Here is a 21,842-nt window from a genome sequence, read left to right as displayed (position 1 = left end):
TTATGTCCTAGTTATTTGTAAACACCTGAGTTCAAGATGATTGTTTAGTCAAGTAACTACCAACTGGTTAGCCTTTTAAAGAAAATAAGGTACTTGACTAACATGTGGACTCCAAAAGCAACAAAACCGTGAATAATTCTGACACAGAATAATGGTTTTATATTATTAGTTTACTGAAAAGATTTTTCAGTTAAACAGTTTCTGAGGTGGTTAACAATAGTAACCTGAATTTTAAAAGTCCATTCAGAAACACTAGAAACATCTATAAAATTTGACATAAAATAACTATATACTGAAGAAAAACTCAACTGGAATCAAAAGCCTTGGTGATCAGAAACATTTTAACTTTGGGAAATGGTCATGAACTAGTCTTGTAGATGACTGTGGGGTGGGTATTCCACAGCCCAGGTACCACCACAGAGTCTCTAGTGGCCACCGATCTTACTTCAGAAGATGATGTAGGACTTCCAAATATGATCTAAGTTGCTAGTCAGATTAAAATGGATACAATTATTCCCATGCTGTTTAGGACTTGAAAGGAAATAGCTAACTTTTTGAATTCTGCCTGGAAGGAAAGGGGCAGACATTGCAGTTCTTTTAAGACTAGGGAAAATGTATTCCCTGTAGTGCCAACCTATCAGCAATCTAGTTGCATCATTTGCACCAACTGAAGCTTCTGAACAATTCTGAACAAACTTCATTCCTTAGTGCATATACATATGCAATTTGATGAATATCAACATTTACATGCAAATACTAATGACTTCAGTGAATGTCAGAATCACTGGGGATACTGTGGAAAGTATTAACAGTCGCCTAAATGTGACTGTATGGAAATAAATAAGTGATTCTGGATGATCACAATAATTCTATCACACTGTCAGTATTCAGATATGAGTTTCAATTCTGCACAATCTTTGTGTGGTGGTGGAAAGGGCCACCAAGTCACAACTGACTCATGGAGACCCCTTAGGATTTTCAAGGCAAGAGATGCTCAGAGGTGGTTTGCCATTGCCTGCCTCCATGACATGACCCTGGTATTTCTTGGAGGTCCCCCATCCAAATACTAGCCAGGACTGACCCTGACATCAGATGCAATCAGTCCAGCCTAGGCTATCCAGGTCAGGGCAGACAATCTTTGTAGCATCTATGAACCTGTAAAATGACTGTTGGAATGCAGAACAGCAGTTCCATAAATGCACAGCACAACTGTCCAAAACTGCTACAGAACACAGGATTTAGCATCTTGAAAACTTCAGCTTTCCTGCTAGACAAATTAATAGTCCACATGGATGCAAAGATAGCTCTGCAAAATGTGTGGGAAACAGCTGATGAATCCCCCAAAATTGGAGATGGATAAGCAACACACCTAGGTGCTAGGAATTTACTGCCCCTGAGGAATTGCTTCACCTTCCTCATGATCAGCAGAATAAACTATGCAAAAAAAGTATATCTGTGCAAATTAAATCGCATACTTCATACATACCTCAGAATTCATCTTTCTTCTACAAAAGACTTTTGAGTTTTTTCAGCACAACATATAGCAAAGCGGTTGGCAAGACCTATCATTAAAGTCTTGTGAACAGGTACCACAAGACGAAATAAAGTGGAGCAAGTGATGGGAATTTCCAGTTCTTTAATGTCAAGTATAGGTGTTGGAGGAGAGTTTTATAGATACCATGGACTGCCCAAAAGACCAATTACTGGATTTTGGATCAAATCAAGCCTGAATTCTCCCTAGAAGCAAAAATGACTAAACTGAAGCCATTGTACTTTGGTCACATCATGAGAAGACAAGAGTAATTGGAAAAGACAATAATGCTAGGAAAAGTAGAAGGCAGTGGGAAAAGAGGAGGACCAAGTACGAGATGGATTGACTTAATAAAATATCCCATGGCCTTCAGTTTGCAAGACAGGAGCAAGATTGTTAATGGTAGGACATTGGGTGAGGATGTTGACGAAGAGGAATTAATCATTTCCCTCACATGGTTTCTAAATCTAAATTCATTCTCCCAAATCATTTGCCACTTGGAAGTCTTTCTCTATAGGGCAAGTAAGAGTTCCAAATTTAGATCATGAAAATGGCTTTGCTTCCTCCATCACTAAGATCCCAGTCTAATTCATACTACACATACTGCACAAATCCTTCTATATCTGCCTCCTGAAAACATGCCAGATGTGATGGATTTAACTTTTTAAGAGCTTAGAAGTACTATACAAACAAGCTGAAGGACTGTGAAGGGTTAATTCTTCACAAAGCCAGAAAGCCTTAAGTGACAGGTTGTTCCAAGGGATCTGATTGGTTAGCATCAGCTGAGCAGAGAAAGACTTCTGAACTGGAAGCTGAGGAGAATTCAGTCTGATTTCAGCCCTCGCTGAGAAGAGTCGAGAACTGACAACTTCAGAATTCAGTCCCAACTGAGAGCAGTTTAACACAGACAGGAGAATTGGAGAAAGTTGGCAAGGACAAGTGGGTAGTTAGAAAGAGACTCCCATTCAGCCCAAGGAGAGGGGATAGATCTTCTAGAGAAAGAAGGAATTTTCCTACCCAGTCTAAACAGGGTGATAATGGGAGGGACTTGGCTTGACAGCAGCACATGTAAAAAAGGTCTGGGTGTTCTGGTTGACCACAAGATAAACATGAACCTGCAGTGCTATGTGGCTGTGAAGAAAGCTAATGCAATCTTAGGATGCATTAACAGAAGCACTGTGTCCAGATCACGGGAGGTGGTAGTTCCGCTCTATTCTGCTATGGTCAGGCCTCACCTGGAGTACTGTGTCCAGTTTTGGGCACCACATTTTAGGAAGGATGTTGACAAGCTCAATCGTGTCCAAAAGAGGGCAACCAGGATGGTGAGAGGGTTTGAATCCAAGTCTTACGAGGAAAGGCTGAAAGAGTTGGGTATGTTTAGTCTGGGAAAGAGAAGGCTTAGAGGGGACATGATTGCAGTCTTCAAGTATTTGAAGGGCTGTCATGTAGAAGATGGAGCAAATCTATTCTCTCTTGCTCTGGATTGCAAGACTAGATCTAATGGGTGGAAATTACAAGGGAGTCGTTACCGGTTAAGTATCAGGAAAAACTTCCTAACTGTAAGAGTGGTTGAGCAGTGGAACAGTCTGCCTCGGGAGGTGGTGGATGCTCCTTCGCTGGACGTTTTCAAGTGGAGGCTGGATGACCATCTTTTGGGTATGTTGTAGAGCTATCTTTTGGCTATGCTCCTGCAGAGTGCAGGGGGTTGGACTAGATGACCTGCAAGGTCCCTTCCAACTCTAACATTTTATGATTCTATGATAACTCTGAGGAGTACAGAGATCTCTGGTCTGGTGTGGTTAGAAACTGCCTTTAGAGACCTTAATAGTCAGTTAAGAATTCAAGACAAGTACTGGTGTTTCAAGAGAAGGAGTTTGAGTAGTGGGAAGAGTGCACCAGCCTTCTGGAAACCAAAAGTTAGAGAATACTCAAAGAAAGAGTACTGAAGTGTTTGGGGAAAACACTGGAACAAAAGCCTCTCAACATAAAGATTTAAGTCACTGTGTGAAAAGCTTAAGAAACTCTCATTAGCCTGAAAATTAAGAACTAAAGTCTGTGCATGTACTGGTTTTTACCTCAGAAGTTTCAAGCCCTGATTTCACCTGACCTTTCCCCGCTATGTTGAATAAAATATTTTGTTAATTTGGAGTGCCATTAATATTAAAGGGGGTTCCCAAACTTTTCACCAGGTTCCTGGGCTGAGCAAACAGCCAAAATATTATACTTTGACAGGGTGGGACAGCCAGAGTTCTTCAGGAAAGAAGAAAACACTTTACTAAGGCAGTTCAGTCAGACAGGGAAAACAAAACAGAGGGAAAATCTTGCCTCTGAGGGAGGGAAATTGGGCGGGGATGTTATACCAAAGCTTGAGCCTGCAGCAGGTCTTCAACTGTTACCTGGAGAGACATTAGGCTGGAGGTACATTTGACCTGTGCACCACTGCCCAGCTCATGACAGAGAAGGAAACTGCAAATACCCTCTTTTCACTATCTGGCCCAAGCACTGCTTGTTGGTCTAAGCATCTAGGAAATCTACTTATTTCATGAAGAAAATGACTAGTAAATCATGTTAACCTGTTCTCTGATTTGGTATTTGCCTTTCCCTGTACTCACCAACATAGGAAGTGGTCCAGACAGGAGTTGTTATGCACTAAAACAGCTGTTATGCACTAACACTCAGGTCTCATTTGCCATGGAGCTCTTACTTTTCTTTGGTTCTGTATGTCTATTGTCTTCTGTCATTCTGGTTGGGAGGGGGGAGTCTGTGAGCATGTGAGTGTGTGGGTGTGAGGACTGCTTTGCTAAGAGTCATGAGGGCTTGTAACTGCATTAAGAGGGGCCTCCCTTCTCTGGGAAGAATGCCTGCTTGACCTTGGATGCCAGACACTGCTAGATACTCGGCTTGCAGGTGTTGGGGAGGGCTAACGGTGCTCAGTAGCTTTTGGTGGGCTGGATGTGTTGGTATGATTGGCTGGGTTGGGGGGGGGCTGTTTAAACTCTGTATAATATCAGAACTGGTGCCAAAAGGGTCAGTTCTGACACATATAGTCTTAGCTTGACACATTCTCATCTCTTAATAAACAAATCACTGCTAAGAGAGTGGTCTTGGGAGTAAGTCTGTTCAAGAGTCTGACATAGTGTCAGAACGAAAAATCCATCCTGTTTTTCATTTCACCACTGTTTTTCATTTCAGAAGGATCCTGGACCTTTGATGTGAAGACCTCGACCTCCAGCTCCTCCTCCTCTGATGGTGGATAGGAAGCCCCACCAGGTGGTGGAAGAAATTTTAGACTCTTAGATGAAATGTGGCCACATTTACTACCTCATCAAATGGCAAGACTTTGACCCCAGTCATAATGAATGGGTCCAGAGGAATCATGTCAAAGCCCCCAAATTGGTCAAAGCCTTCCACAAAACCCACCCTTACATACACAGGGGGTGAGAGACTTTTTTGGGGGGGAGGCAGAATGTCAAACTTGGGTATCATTTGCCATGGAGTTCTTACTTTTCTTTGGTTCTGGTTGGGAGGGGGGAGTCTGTGAGCATGTGAGTGTGTGGATGTGAGGACTGCTTTGCTAAAAGTCGTGCAGGCTTGTAACTGTGTTAAGTGGGGCTTCCCTTCTCTGGGAAGAATGCCTGCTTGACCTTGGATGCCAGACACTGCTAGATACCTGGCTCACAGGTGTTGGGGAGGGCTAACAGTGCTCAGTAGCTTTTGGCAGGCTGGATGTGTTGATATGATCGGCCAGGTCGGGGGGGGGGGGCTGTTTGAACTCTGTATAACATCAGAACTGGCGCCAAAAGGGTTAATTCTGACACAGATAGTCTTAGCTTGACACATTCTCATCTCTCAATAAGCAAAGCACTGCCAAGAGAGTGTTGTTGGGAGTAACTTTGTTCAAGAGTCTGACACAGAGAGAATAACTTCGTTACATATTTGAGTTCCATTCCAAGGGCAAGATTTATCTTCAAGCTCTATTACAGCACACGTGAAATTTAGATCACACCTGCATGCTGAAAATGTCATATGATAATGCCTCTTTTGCAATGCAGATTCCCACTGGCTGCAATTGCATACATGACATTTTAATGAAAACTTGGTCCATGTCATCCTTTCTAATGGGAAACAAGATGTTTAGCATTAAACATTTCCTCTATCAGAGATAGCTCTCAGGTGTTTATAGCAAATCTCACAAAATGATACATAATTTCACTTAACTCCTTAATGTTTGGCATCCTGGATGTGAGGGATCTTTGAACATAAAAATAACATGCATGCTTGGATTTTAGAAAAAAATCTGCACCCCTGATTCTTCATTAAGAGTGCTAGCCCATTCAAAATAAGAAATCCCCTCTTAAACCCAGGTTAATTCAGCCTCCCAAAATCCACATCCTTGCCTCCAGCTTGTTCACCTGCATCTGTTCCAGCAGTGATGCCAGGCACCCACTGAGAACTTCTACGCTTCACCTGGTTCTGTCAAAATGGAGAAAAGGGGATAACTGCAAATGATGCCTCACCTTAAATTTTAAAATGACGTTTCCATACCAGTCTCATGATTTCTAACCTTAATGTGGTCTCCAGCTAGGGCGGCCAACTCTGGTTTGGGAAATTCTTGAAGATTTGGTGGGGGAGCCTCTGGGGGGAAGCGGAATTTGGGGAGGGGAGGGAGCTCAGCAGGGATATTATGCTAAAGAGTCTCATCTCCGTAATCTGGAGATCAGTGACAAATATGGGAGAATTCCAGGTCACACCTGGAAGATGGCAACCCTACTTCCACTGTATGACACACAATTTCAGCAGTTTAACAATAAATTCACTAAGAAAGTTAGTTATAAAATAATCTAGTGTGAGACAGATCCACATTAACTGCTGGCTTTTGTACTTTCAAAGAGAGAAAAGCAGGGTTTTTTGTTTCACCTCCCAGCAGCCCTCAGTGAAACGTGAAATCTGTTTTGCTCTCAGAACCATGCAAGTATGCAAAATCTTCTGTATGTCATTTTAAGGTGGCTAAAATCTGGGTGCCTAGAGAAATAATTCTAGGGCAAAGGGAAGATCTGTTAATTATAACTGCAGATCACCTGCTGCAGACTAGTAAATTTAGGAGGAGGGGGCAAATGCCCCTTTACCCCTGCAGACATCCATGATTCTGCATATCTGAGGGATTTTCCATCATCCCAAAAACATCTTCTCCATGCCCTTTTTGTACTTAATCATCAGTCTAAAGAAGGAACTTGAAAACTTGCATACTATTTGTGATGTGAACTGAGCATAACAAAAGGTATTACATTAATGTTGAGACAGATTATTAAAGTACATCTATCAAAATTTACCTTCTAGTAGGATCTGAGGTGTTGGTATGAATCTACAAAATATAATTAAGTCTTGCATAATAATGCAGTAGGATTTGCTACACCATCTAGAAAAGACTATTGCTTATTTACATATGTTATTTCACTTAAAGAGGATTATAATCATAGCTAGCTGTCTAGGACAGTATTTTGGACAGGGAAGAATAATTGCTCTTGCATCAAGCAAACAGGAGACACTTTCTAAGAGTTGCCATAATGCATAAGAACATAAGAACATAAGAGATGCCAATGTTGGATCAGGCCAAAGGCCCATCCAGTCCAACACTCTGTATCCCACAGTGGCCAGAAATACCAGTGCCATCAGGAGGTCCACCAGTGGGGCCAGGACATTAGAAGCCCTCCCACTGTTGACCCCCCCCCAAGCACCAAGATGACAGAGCATCACTTGCCCCAGAGTCCCTATCTATACCTTGTGGCTAATAGCCACTGATGGACCTCTGCTCCATATGCTTATCTAATTCCCTTTTGAAGCCGTCCATGCTTGTAGCTGCCACCACTTCCTGTGGCAGTGAATTCCAAGTGTTAATCACTCTTTGGGTGAAGAAGTACTTCCTTTTATCCGTTCTAACCCGACCGCTCAGCAATTTCATGGAGTGCCCACGGGTTCTTGTATTGTGAGAAAGGGAGAAAAGTACCTCTTTCTCTACCTGCTCTTTCCCATGCATAATCTTATAAACCTCAATCATGTCACCCCTCAGTCGTCGTTTCTCCAAGCTAAAGAGCCCTAAGCGCCTTAACCGTTCCTCATAGGGAAAGTGTTCCAACCCTTTTATCATTCGAGTTGCTCTTTTCTGCACTTTTTCCAAAGCTATAATATCCTTTTTAAGGTGTGGTGACCAGAATTGCACACAGTATTCCAGATGAGGTCCCACCATTGATTTATATAGCGGCATTATGATATTGGCTGATCTGTTTACAATACCCTTCCTAATAATCCCCAGCATAGCATTGGCCTTCTTTATTGCAGTCACACACTGTCTCGACATTTTCAGTGAGTTATCTACTACAACTCCAAGATCTCTCTCTTGATCTGTCTCTGCCAGTTCAGACCCCATCAACGTGTATTTATAGTTAGGATTTTTGGCTCCAATGTGCATCACCTTGCACTTGGCCACATTGAACCCCATTTGCCATGTTGACGCCCACTCGCCCAACTTTGACAGATCCCTTTGGAGTGCCTCACAATCCTCACTGGTTTTCACCACCCTGAACAACTTCGTATCATCCGCAAATTTAGCCACTTCACTGCTTACTCCCAACTCCAAATCATTAATGAACAAGTTAAAAAGCAGTGGACCAAGTACTGATCCCTGTGGTACCCCACTGCTTACACCCCTCCACTGGGAGAACTGCCCATTTATACTCACTCTCTGTTTTCTATTAATTAGCCAGTTTTTGATCCATAAAAGGACTTGTCCTTTTATCCCATGATTTTTGAGCTTGCTTAGGAGCCTTTGATGAGGAACTTTATCAAAAGCTTTCTGGAAGTCAAGGTAAACAATATCTATTGGATCCCCCTTGTCCACATGTTTGTTCACCCCCTCAAAGAACATTAACAGGTTAGTGAGACAAGATCTTCCCTTACAGAACCCATGTTGAGTCTGCCTCAATAGGTTTTGTTCATCTATGTGCCTACTAATTCTTTCCTTAATAATGGTTTCCACCAATTTACCCGGTATCGACGTCAGACTGACAGGCCTGTAATTTCCCGGATCTCCTCTGGAACCCTTTTTAAAGATGGGAGTGACATTAGCTACCTTCCAGTCCTCAGGAATGGAGGCTGATTTTAAGGAGAGATTACATATTTTTGTCAGGAGATCCACAAGTTCACAATTGAGTTCTTTCAGAACTCTTGGATGTATGCCATCTGGGCCTGGTGATTTATCAGTTTTTAAGTTGTTTATCAGTTTTAGGACCTCCTCTCTCGTCACCTCAATCTGACTCAGGTCTTTCAACACCCCTCCCGAACTCAGCGGCTCTGGAGTGGGCAAGCACCTCTCATCTTCCACAGTGAAGACGGAGGCAAAAAATGCATTTAGCTTCTCAGCCATTTCCCTATCATCCTTCAGTACTCCTTTTACCCCTTGGTCATCCAAGGGCCCCACTGCCTCCCTGGCTGGTTTCCTGTTTCTAATGTATTTGAAGAAAGTTTTATTGTTGGTCTTTACATTTTTTGCTATATGCTCCTCATATTCCCTTTTTGCATGCCTGACCACAGACTTGCATTTTATTTGCCATAGCCTGTGTTCTGTTTTATCAGCCTCACTGTGACTAGCTTTCCACCGCTTAAAGGAATCCTTTTTACCTTTTACAGCTTCCATTACTTTGTTTGTTAACCATGTAGGCTTTTTCTTATACCTGTTTGTGCCTTTCCTAACCTGCGGAATATATTTTATTTGAGCTTCTAGAATTGTAGTTTTAAACAGTTTCCAAGCTTCCCCAATGGTTTTGACCCTTTCTACTTTTCCCTTCAGTTTCCTCCCCACATGTCCCCTCATATCAGAAAAATTACCCCTTTTAAAGTTAAAAGTGGTTGTGTGAGTCTTTTTGGCCAATTCCCTATTTGTACAAATGTTGAACTCAACAACATTATGATCACTGTTCCCAAGCGGTGCAATCACTTTTACATCTCTCACCAGGTCTTGAGTGTTACTTAGGACCAAATCAAGGATCGCCTCTCCCCTGGTAGGTTCCATGACCATCTGCTCCATAGCACAGTCATTTAGAGTGTCTAGAAACTCAATCTCTTTCTCTCGACTAGAACACATATTGACCCAATCAATGTGTGGGTAGTTAAAATCACCTATTACGACACAGTGTTTTTGTCTAGCTGCTATCTTTAATTCATTCATCATTTTATAATCCTCCTCTATCTTTTGATCCGGTGGGCGATAACAAACTCCCAGTGTTAAGTTTCCTTTTGGCCCCCCTATTTCAACCCACAGAACTTCAAGAAGCGAATCCAATTCTCTTAGCCTCTCGATCTTTCTGGACTTTATACCCTCTCTGACATACAGAGCCACCCCACCTCCAACCCTTCCCCCCCTATCCTTCCGATATAATATATAACCGGGAATCACCGTATCCCACTGATTTTCCTCATCCCACCAAGTTTCTGAAATACCCACAATGTCTATTTTTCCCTCTGACACCAAGCACTCCAACTCCCCGATTTTACCTCGGACACTTCGAGCATTTGTATAGAAACAGCTGTAATTTCCCATACTGGTTAAGCCTGCCACCTTCCTCTTGCAATCTCGAGACCTTGTCAGGCAGTCCATGTCACTAGCCATGGTCTCAGTGGACAATTTCAATCCACCTCCCTGTAGAAAAGCAACAGGTACCCCCTCATCTCTCTGAGATGAGCCAACCCGAACCAGAGACTTTTCATCTCCTGTCGGCTTTCCCCCAATATTCAGTTTAAAAACTGCTCTGCCACCTTTTTGATTTTAAGCGCCAGCAGCCTGGTTCCTTCTCGGGACAAGTGGAGACCGTCTCGCCTGTACAGCTCCCTCTTGTTCCAAAAAGAATCCCAGTGCCTAACAAACCTGAACCCTTCCCCTCTACACCATCGTCTCATCCACGCATTGAGACTCCTGATCTGTGCCTGTCTCTCCGGCCCTGCGCGTGGAACAGGTAGCACTTCTGAGAAGGCTACCTTGGAGGTCCTGGCCTTGAGTTTCCTGCCCAGCAGCCTAAATTTCTCCTCCAGGACCTCACGACTGCATTTCCCCACATCGTTGGTGCCGACATGCACCACGACCACTGGCTCCTCCCCAGCACTATCTACCAGCCTATCTAAAACACGCGTAATGCAGATATTCATTTTGCCAGTCGGGGTCTGGGACTGGAGACAGGATTTTCTGAAAGGTAGACCAGAATCATATACCTTGGTTGAGTATTTCACCAATCAAAAATACGTTTGGTCACATATTCAAAATAATGCATTTTTAAAGTATTATCTTTATTAGGTCAATATTAGGTCACTTTAATTATTAATAGATTGTGTATTTATGCTAACCAAAAATGAACTTGCTACCATTAAATTACCATTGGTCCATACATTATTAAGTGACACTTCACACCTAGGAGAGGTGATCTTAACTATGTGCTTCCCTCCCCCCAAAAATTCTATATTGCTTTGCTACAGTGTACATGTTCTAGTTGTCTGCAATTTGATACTATTTATAGTTACTGGGACTTCTCAACTTATGTAACATTTTCACTCATGCCCATTCATTTATGTTTTTTCCTATGTGTTTTTAAAATTTTGATTGCTTTAATATTATTTTATTCATGATCCTTTTATATGATGTTTCAAATCCCCAGATGAAGCTGCATGCAAAGCATGTAGGAGATTTTTTTCTTGTCTGTTCTATGCATTTTCATTGTCCTACTGCACCACTGGCATTTGGCCTTGCCTTCTTCCATTACAGCAGTGGGCCAGTAGGAGAAGCTTTGCTCTGCTGCTTTGTCTGGCCCTTGCTGCAGCAGGGCTAGGGGATGAGCAGCCTTCAGTTTGCTCATAAAATGAAAAAAGCTGTCCCCTACTAGTGTTCCGTCTAAGCTGATTTAATGTGAGGTAGCTCACAGTTTTTTAGCCTCCAGCTCACACATTTTTGTCTTAGCTCAGGAAGGATTGCTTGCTCACAACTTTAATGCCAGTAGCTCCCAAAGTAGAATTTTTGCTCACAAGACTCCATGGCTTAGAGGGAGCACTGCCCCCTACGACATAGCAGAATACTTGACTTCATTAAATATTTGACAATATGTGACAACTGTCCAACAGCAGGCTGTCAATTGTCAGTATCTACCAGAGACCCCCAGGAGAGAACTGGAGACCTTGTGCCAATGTGTGCATGGAAACTACAGCCAGAGAACAAAGGGGAAGAAAAAGTAAGGGCGTCTTAACTAGAGAAAAGAAGCTGTAAGTCCAGGCAAGACGAGAAGAGATTGAATTTATACCCCACCCTTAATTCGGAGTCTCAGAGCGGCTTACAAACTCCTTTCCCTTCCCCTCCCCACAACAGACACCCTCTGAGGTAGGTGGGGCTGAGAGAACAAACTGCCCCTTCAGGAACAGCTGTGCCAGAGCTTGTGACTGACCCAAGGTCACATCAGCAGGTGCAAGTGGAGGAGTGGGGAATCAAACCTGGTTCTCCCAGATTAGAGTCCGCACACTTAACCACTACACCAAACTGGCTCTTCGAGAAGAACCACAGGCACTGCAACATGTAGTAAAGGAGTGTATTTTATACACCTGAACACCCATGACCAATTGTCAGTTTACATGATTGCAAACAATAACATGCATTAGGGATGCCAGCCTCCAGGTGGAACCTGGGGATCCCCCAGAATTACATCTTATCTCCAGATTACAGAGAGCAGTTCCCCTGGAGAAAATATATGCTTTGGAAAGTGGATTATGGCACTGTACCCCACTGAAGTCCCTGTCCTCCCCGGGCTCCACCCCCAAACCTCCAAGACTTTGCCAACCTGGATTTGGCAACCCTACCCCCCCATCCCCTGCCAATAGAGAGCCAGTTTGGTGTAGTGGTTAAGTGCGCGGACTCTAATCTGGGAGAACCGAGTTTGATTCCCCACTCCTCCACTTGCACCTGGCTGGATGACCTTGGGCAAGCCATAGTTCTGATAAGAGCTGTCCTTGAAAAAAGAACACTTTCTGTCAAGAGCTCTCTCAGCCCCACCTACCTCACAGGGTGTCTGTTGTGGGGAGGGGAAGGGAAAGGAGTTTGTAAGCCGCTCTGAGACACCTTTGGGTAGTGAAGGGTGGGGTATAAATCCAATCTCCTCCTCCCCTCCTTGTCCAATGGCAAGGGGGGACCTGGCAACCCTATACGAAGTCTGATTTACACTGCGATCATAAGGGCACTCCCCTCACACTTTGAATAGGATCCTGAGTAAAGCTGCTTAGGATTGTTCTATCAAAGATGTTTCAAAAGTGGTTGAACAGATTCAATAAAGGATTATGTAATTCAAGGAACAAAGAAGCCTGAAGTCTCACCAAATGCACATAGGTCTTCAGGTATGTTTCAATCACCTTTCTGCCATTAGATTCAAGAAGGGTAATAAAACCTAGCAACAACAGGGCACCTTAAAGACTAACAACATTTATGCTTGAAATGAGCTCTGATTCACAAAAGTTCATGCTGGAACAAATGTTGGTAGTCTTTAAGGTGCCACTGGACTTCTGTTTCATTCAATTCAAGCTAGGGTTGACAGCTCTTGGGAAATTCCTGGAGATTTTGGGAGCAGAGCATGGGGAGGGAAGGATCTGGGGAGAGAAGGGAGCTCTGCAGTGTATAATACATAAAGCCCTCCCTCCAAAGCAGCCATTTTCTCCAGGGCAACTGATGTATGTCATCTGGAGATCAGCCATAATTCTGGGAGATCTCTAGGCTCCACCTGGAGGTTGGCAACCCTACTTCAAGCCCTTTCTATAAAAAGTTCTACCACATTAAACAGGATATCCTTCCTGAAATGGCTTTTCTTGTCTACACTCAACACCAGCATCTGATTTCCTTTTTTAAAAAAAGAAAAGAAACAGGAAATAGATTTTTTGGACATCCTTTCTTTCACAAAGACACTTAAAATCAATTTATTTGTGGGGAAGCAACAATTTCTGGTCTCACTACTTCCCAGTTCCACAGAGATGTCTCAAGGTCATTCCGTCCCACTCTCTCACATTCTTTCATCCAGTAAGGAGGTCTGTGGAACGCAGTCTGGAAACATAATCATGTTTGATCTTCAGTTATAGTCTACTGCCTGCTTACACTAACTGTAAGAAAGTTTGACACAAAATGGTTTTTTTCCACATATATATATATGTATGTATAATAATGTGTTTTGGGGATTCTTATGGAGTCTGTACGTCAAAAACTATTTTATATTTCACAGTGTTCTGCTGCTCCAGAAAAATGTGTTCTCTTCTTCTCTCCAAATAGCAAGTCTTGAGTTCAAGGAATGCAAACCAGTTCTAATCCTATTTATATCACTAGCATACTCCTAAATAAGTGACTCTAAAGACTGTTTTGTTCTTATTACTTATGGGGTTTGTTTCTAGTATTCCTGTTTCCATTTAGAAAAGCAAAGAGCAGTACAACTAAGTGGGAGGTATTCTTCAGACAGGATTATCTTCAGATAAGAGTAAAACAAAATACAAGAAAAGAAACTGAATATAAAGTAACTCATTTGAGCTTAGTGGGTACACATGATTTAGATTTTTCTGCCACTGTGCTCAGACTGCGGAAGTATTTCTGTCCTAAGAAGCTCACCAGGACTCCACATCTTTGCTTTCCAACAGCCAGTGGAAGACCTTTTTATTTTGAGACATGGGGGTATTTTTGATTTTTCTGATACTACTGCTGTTCTTTCTTGAATGCAATCTAAAACTAACCTTTAAAAAAAAGATTACTGCTTCAGAGTTAAATTCTATCCAGACATTATGCAAAACAATTATTTGCCAGTTTATACTTCCAAACAATAATGCACAGGATAGCTTGAAGCTATTTGTCTGTTTTAATTTTGTGTGTCCCAGCACTGTTGACTCTAGTTGCACCTACCACAAGCCGCAGTTTGCAAATCCATTTCCAGTGCTGGCTTTCTTATTCCCATTGGCCAGTCAATTACAAGAACCATCGTTAAAGTTCTTTAACCACTGTTTGGTTAAGAAGGCATTGTGAGATGAAGTATAAAAATGTAGCTTAGCATAGCCAGTGCTATGTTTAATTGCTTTGCAACTTGTAAGTTGGCCTCTGCTGGCAAAAGCAGAAGTACAAAGAGAACAAGCTTGTGTTGAGTGCTGAGATAATCTTATCTAGAGGAGTCAGGTAAGACCATCTGGGTAAACAACTCTAGGATACCATAAGGGACATCAAGGATGCTGGTTTGCACAAACGGGCCTTGGAATGTGTGGGGGTCTGCAGTAGAAATTTTCTCAGAAGTCTTAAATTTCAGGCTACAACGTTTGGGCATACTCAATGCTATGTAACCCAAGGGTATAATGGAAGGGAACACCCCCTCAAGGACATGATTTTTGTTTTCTTTGCAGACCTTTTTTCTGTGATCACCATTTGCCTGTCAAATAAATCTTTAAAATTATCTGTTTGGAACTTCAGCTAGACAATTAACCTGGTGAATTCCACCACAGGCTCTGCCTATGGACCTAGGGAGATGAGCCTATGGACCTAGAGAAATGAGCAAATGGAAAATGAAAGCAAACTGCTCGGGTTTGGCATGATGTCTAAAGGAACCTAAGGGACAGAATAAATACAATGATACTGAACTTGCACACACTGGCTACATCCAAAGTGACTCATGATCATACACAAGCAGTATCTGGAAGGATTTCATCCTGTTTGTTCCACCTCCCCTATCCCAACCTCTTCAAGGACTGGAAATCAGGAGACAAGATGGAGATTTGCTGCTGTAAGGCAGCAAGCCTGTGAAGACAGCAGAATGAGGGAAACTGTAGTGCTTGACCATGCTCTGTAGCAACTGTTCTGGATCCCTTTATTTCTCATATTTGACCTACACTTGAAATCAAAAGAAGTTGTGGCACCTGGGCACAGTGCCCAGAATGAGTCAGAGGGCAGAATGAAGTGAAAAACAAACAAACAAAAGGCTGTTTATTCACCTTAGGTCTATAATTTTTAAAGGGAAAAATTCATTACCTTTGTCTTCCTGCAACTAGGTCCAAAGTAAAAAACAAACAAACACAACTAGGCCAGTTTTCTTTCTGATCAATTGACAATCCAATCGAGACATAAAGGTCAGCATATACATTTTCCCTTTATAGCCTCACTGTATTTGTAGTTGGATCCCAAGTTATCCAGGTTGCAGCAGCCTCTGACATAGGCAGCTTCAACCTTCAAGAGAAGGGAAATATGGCTACATAAAGGTGGATGGCATGCAAGCAAAAGAAAATGGATTTTTTAAAAAGTTTGCAATAATATATTTTTACTCAAGTAATAATCCAGGATCAGCATATTGCTTCCATGCATTCTCTCACCCACTACATTCCAAAGTCATGTGCAGGCTTCATATCAACAGTTAATGTTAGGACAGATCATCACAAAGAAATCACTTATCTGAATATGAATACTGGGGAATAACACTCTCATGGAAACTGAATGAAAACTGGCTGGTTCAGATGTGGCTACTAAATCTAAAGTGGAACCTGACCATAACTACTTCAGTCCCAGTTCCACTTAAATAAAAAAAGTAATGTTTTGACGCCTTGCTTGAGGTGCCAAGAAACTGAAGAAAATATATAGGATGATCTAATTTTCCACTCCACAGCTGAAATGTATGCATATATCAGTTATTTTATTGTTTTAATCAGTTGAACACATGAAACTGCCTTATACTGACTCAGGCCCTTGGTCCATCAAAGTCAGCACTGTCTACTCAGACTGGCAGCAACTCTCCAAGGTCTCAGGCAGAGGTCTTTCCCATCACCTACTGCCAGATCTTTTAACCAGAGATAAGGGGATTGAACCTGGGACCTTCTGCATGCCAAGCAGATGCTCTACAACTGAGCCACAGCCCTTATTTGCTATAAGTAAACATTTATTTACTTATTAGTTATTTACTAATCAATTTTAGTTGATTAATATGCATTGACTAATCCATGGATCAAAAGAATCAAATAGATAGAACAGAGCTAAGCAGGTCTACTCAAAATCTTACTGAAGTATACTCAGTATGGCTTACTCCCAGGAAAGTGTTCTTAGAATTGCACTGCAAATATATTACATTCTCCATATAGGAGTTTTAAGGATGTAACAGAAGCACAACAATTTTTCCTTACTGAATTACTATTCATCATTTGGGGAAAAGCCATTTTTAGTATTTGCTCTTTCATCACCAGCCCTAGTTACTGAGTAGTCATGTTCTTTCTTATGGCTTCAAAGCTAGAGGAGATGGCACTAACATCCAGGTGAGCCACTGCCCTTTCTTTAGGCTGGAAACGTCTGCAAATATGACTTGACAACTCCATGTGTGTGCCTCATGATACTGGGGGAATTCCATTTACCTTGTAATCAGTCTTGGCAATGTACATAAAGCAGGATCAAAATGAAAACTATAGTCTTCCCCTTTGCACAAACTCACAGAATTATTCTTTTATATTACCATCCTACCTGAAAGAAAATAATCTTCTCATATGCCTACAACCATGGTTCCTTCCCCCTCCCCTATCACAAATTTTATTAGCCTAAGTCAAATATGTGCTATTATCAGATCCCTTTACATTCAGCAGATTTCAACAATCACTTCAGATATGCTTACAACTCTTGCGGACATAGAAGCAACACCGCAGTTTTGCTAAGCATTCCCCCCCCCCCAAATCACAAAGTGTTAGTAAGCCAATTCACTCCCCCCCACTCACTGCCTCAGAGAGCAGTTTCAGTGGTCTCAAATCATTATTCAGAATTCCAGTCTAGAATAAAGACATCATTTTCCCCAAGATGTTCTGAAATAAAATATGCATTTTTTCTTCCTTTTGTTATTATTGGTTTTATTGGCTTTACTGGCTATTTTATTGCATCAAAGTAAGAATCACACAGTCTTTCCACTAGAAAATTATAGTACAGTCTAGTCAGATTGCTATTTTTAAGTTACGATATTATCAGCCTCCTCAAAGCCCCTCCTCATTTCACTGTTAGGTCAGCCCTCAGTCCTAAAAAAGATAGCACTGCGGTGATTACCAGACTTTGGCAAGATCAGGGTGATGTCAGTTTAGGTTGGGGTTTTTTTTTTTTACATTTTACACATCAAGAAAGAAGATCAACTGCAAGGCAATAGCTGCAGCAGTTTCCCAAATGCTTCCAAGTAGCAGGAAGCAGCACTGTGATATAGTTGGACTGAAATTTAAAACCCAGTAAAGTCAACCAAGATACGAACAAGTAACTCATCAATAAAGATAGTGCAGTAAAATCTCTTCACTTACGTATCTTCTGGCAATTACTGCAGAACTTTGACAAAGTAAAAACAGAAAAAGTATTTTTAAAAAGCAACTCCCCCCCCCCAATCACTCTGGACACCAGGCCTCATATTAGGAAATTCTCTCCAGAACTATATGAAGGAACACTTGGCACTGGAAAATAAGCAAGATACGAACAAGTAACTCATCCCCTGGGCTGGTGCAGTAAAATCTCTTCACTTACGTATCTTCTGGCAATTACTGCAGAACTTTGACAAAGTAAAAACAGAAAAAGTATTTTTAAAAAGCAACTCCCCCCCCCCAATCACTCTGGACACCAGGCCTCATATTAGGAAATTCTCTCCAGAACTATATGAAGGAACACTTGGCACTGGAAAATAAGCAGCTGATGTAACAGTAAGATACACCCTGGGCTGGTAGAGCTGCTGATGTAGTATTGCTGATTTTGTTCATTCACCATGCCCCCCCCACCACCACCATCTTTACCAAAAATAATTCACTATTGAAAAATGTTCTTGTTCTCCCATGGCCGAAGACCAACACCCATCATCAGGAAACCATGTCAAAACCAAGCAATCAACCATCCCCTAGCATGTTGCAGTGGTTAAGAGCTGCAGACTCTAATCTGGAGGACCAGGTTTGATTCCCCACTCCTCCAGATGAAGTCTGCTGGGTGACCTTGGGCCAGTCACAGTTCTCTCAGAACGCCCTCAGCCCCACCTACCTCACAAAGCGACTGTTGTGGAGAGAGGAGGGAGGGCGATTGTAAGCTGCACTAAGGCACCTTAAGGTAGAGAAAAATGGGGTATAAAACCTACTCTGCTTCTTCTAAATTAATGAGTCGAGGGAAGAGCCAATGGAAACACACGTCTCTGTGGGAAATATATTTTGTACATGTGAGTCCCTGCCGGGTTGAGTAGATGGTATAATCTCTACTCTTATGACAGATCAATATCTTCAGTGACTAGTTCACACCAGTGGTACTATGGCTGTCTCTCACAGAAGGATGGAGAAGAAAGTGCGGGTGAAGATGAAGAAAGGACAAATTGGTTCCTCCGTACTTTCTCCTGGCTGCCTATGGAATATGAAGTTCAGAATTCATTTCTTCTCTTTGTCAGCTAGAACCTCTACTAGAGCTATAATGTGGAACAAAGTAAGAATTTCTGTATATGTCTCCCCCAGCGACTCTTCCTCTACAGCTACTCAGTACATCACAACCTTTTTACTTGTTTAAACCTCTTTTGGCTTGCAAAGGTTTCCTCACTCATCATTTACCTAAGCATGGCACTGGTCCCCCCCAAAAAGTAATTGAACCAGAGTTATTGTACAATGAACAGATGATTATTATACAGCAACAGGCATTTGGTATGCCTCATGACTTCTAGACAACTGCAAGAGCCCATGGTATCAAAAGCCAATGGAGTGTGGATAACCATTTTTTTCATTAAATGAATAATGATAATTCTGTGGCCAAATTCTGACTATAAACTTTCTATATCAGCTACAACCGTCACTCTCTGATAGTGAAATAAGGAACTGATAGTTCTAAGCAGTGTTCTCTCTAAGGTGAGTTAGTGTGAACTAGCTCACAGTTTTTGAGCCTCCGGCTCAAACATTTTTGTCTTAGTTCAGGAAGGATGGCTCCAGAGCAAACTAATTTATGCAGTAGCCAAATCACTTGCTCACAACTTTAGTTTACAAAGCAGAATTTTTGCTCACAAGATGCCACAGCTTAGAGGGAGCACTGGTTTTAAGAAAAGATGTTTTACATAAAATTTTTCTTAGGAAAGAAGATTTAGTCACATTTGTGAACCATTACTATTTCAGTAAGATTTCTAGACCTACCACACCAGGAGAAAATCCATTTTAATCCTATGATGGCTTCTGAGGGAATGTAGGAACAGGGATTGACATTTTCAGAGATTTTGTTTTTATTATTTGCCAGTAATATTTCCAGGGAGGACATAGACAACATCTGCTTGTTGACATTTCTGGGTTTTCTATCTATCTATCTATCTATCTATCTACCTACCTACCTACCTATCACTTTTAAATCAGTAAATATTATTCTCATTCAATTGAAAAGATTTTGGGTTTTTTTTGGTGGAATATGCAGGACTCTCCATGAATATGTATATTCTTACTGAAGGAGAGAGAGACTCGAAAGGTCAAAATATTTAAGATTACTTTGGACATGTTTTGAAGGTTTGTCAACATTCTTCTGTTTTCATAAAGTCATTGTCTGGGGTTTTCCAAAGAGAGCACTATAAACATGCAGTGCAGGTGTTTAATGCTGGTGTGTGTGTGTACGCATGCGCTCATAGACACACCTCTAAAAACATTTCTTCATGTGTCAGAAAACTGTTTTCCCCTTCTTTCCTCAACTTGATCCTCCGTCTACTAATCTGCACCTCTTTTCCATGTTTTGTCCCAAACCTGTATTCAAAATTATTGCGATACAGACTGGGGGGGGGGGGAGAAACTGGAAATAATTCTTGACAAATTATGACAGATGTTATTGGAATATGTGGCACTTCTCCTGTACAACTGCATCTTGACCCAAGTAGGTAACACTCACTGCAATTTCAAGCACTATGTTACATGCAAAACATCTATACTGCAATTCCCATTTTTTAAAAAAATTGCTTTTTCTTTTTGTTTGAAAAAAATGCAAAATTATTATGGCAATTGCCCTTTTGAAAAAGGCATGATTGGTTATATAAAAAGGGTACCTTCCAAACAAAACAGCATCCAAATGCTATCATTATCCAAGTTTGTTGCTCATTGCCTTGATAGAAAATAAGCCAGGAACCACCCAGAAATGTTACTTTTACAAATCCTTGTAAATCAATATTGAAGTTCAGACTCAAGTACAAATGAGGAGGGGGGGGACTAGTTGTCATGGATTCAACTTGTACTACAGAAAGTGAGAGGGAAAATAATCCCACGTGAATACTGGGAGAATGGTTTCAAAATGCCATCCCCCATTCACAAAAATCCCCCACCCTTCTCTAGCTTACTACCTCCCCAAACCAGAGGGAATCTCTGTTCGCCTCTGCAACCAGTAGCCAACCCAACTGTTGCAGGGATGTGACTTGGTAGCTAAATTCTCCAGCAGAGAGCAGCCACCAACACATCAATCTCCATAGCAGAATGCTGTAGCCACATCTTTACATGTTTAAAAGCAAAGGTAATGGGATGTGAAGGGAAAGGATCAGAGGACCGGGGTGCAGAAAGGACCCTGGCGGAAGAGAGTTATCGATTTTTCCCTTACCTTCAAGATCAGGTCGGTGTGGTGCTGGTCCAGCATGTTTGCCTTCACGAAGGAGGTGATGATGACCCTGCCGTATCTCCCAGGGGTCTGCAGGTCCGAATAGAGACGGTGCTTGGACCGGTTGACGGGGAAGAGGCTGTTGACCAGGTTCCTCTCGATCTTGGCCAGGCTGTGTTTGGGGGCGAGCAGGTATTCGACGCTCTCCTCGATCTGGTATCTGCTGAAACTGGCCCCCAGCAAGATGGAGATGAGCACAGGTGCGGAGGCGAAGAAGACCGGGTGGCTGGCGATGAAGTGGCCGAGTCTGGCGAAAGACGTTCTCAGCCCTCCGTGCAAGACCTGCCGCAACATTCTAGTGCAGAAGCAGCTCAGGAGGGCGAGGCGCGCGCGGTGGAATCTGAAGCTCTCCCCGAGCCGAGGCAAAACCATCGGGGAGCCCAGGCAGGCGGGAGCTTCCCCTCCGGGCGGGAACGGACCGAGCGGGCACCTCGCCCTCCCCCTCGGTGCGCGCCCTGGGGGCCGCTAGCGCCTTTTGCCTCCCGCCCGGCTGCCGAGGGGAGTTTCCCGCCGCCTCATTGTCTGACTTTTAACAGCAACAAAGATTCTCCGGGGAGGGGAGGGGAGGGAGGAGGCGGCGGCGGCGGCGGCGGCGGCGGCGGGGGGGGGGGGGGGGAAGGAAAGAGACCGCGGTGTTATTGGCGG

At 42.5% G+C, this 21,842-nt stretch overlaps 1 protein-coding gene across 1 annotated transcript in view; it reads right to left on the bottom strand.

Moving 5' to 3' along the window:
* The window catches only part of PTCHD1 (patched domain containing 1), a 75,851-nt gene extending 54,120 nt beyond the window's left edge, over positions 1-21,731 (bottom strand). The window contains exon 1 of the mRNA XM_015415424.1: positions 21,141-21,731. Coding sequence (XP_015270910.1) covers positions 21,141-21,569 — 429 coding nt within the window. The 5' untranslated portion in view covers positions 21,570-21,731. The remainder of the gene's footprint in view (positions 1-21,140) is intronic.
* Between the last annotated feature and the right edge of the window lie 111 nt (positions 21,732-21,842).

Source organism: Gekko japonicus, unplaced genomic scaffold (genome assembly GCF_001447785.1).
Source record: "Gekko japonicus isolate JY-2015 unplaced genomic scaffold, Gekko_japonicus_V1.1 scaffold1269, whole genome shotgun sequence".
NCBI lineage: Eukaryota > Metazoa > Chordata > Lepidosauria > Squamata > Gekkonidae > Gekko > Gekko japonicus.
This window is presented reverse-complemented; position numbering and strand designations above follow the sequence as displayed.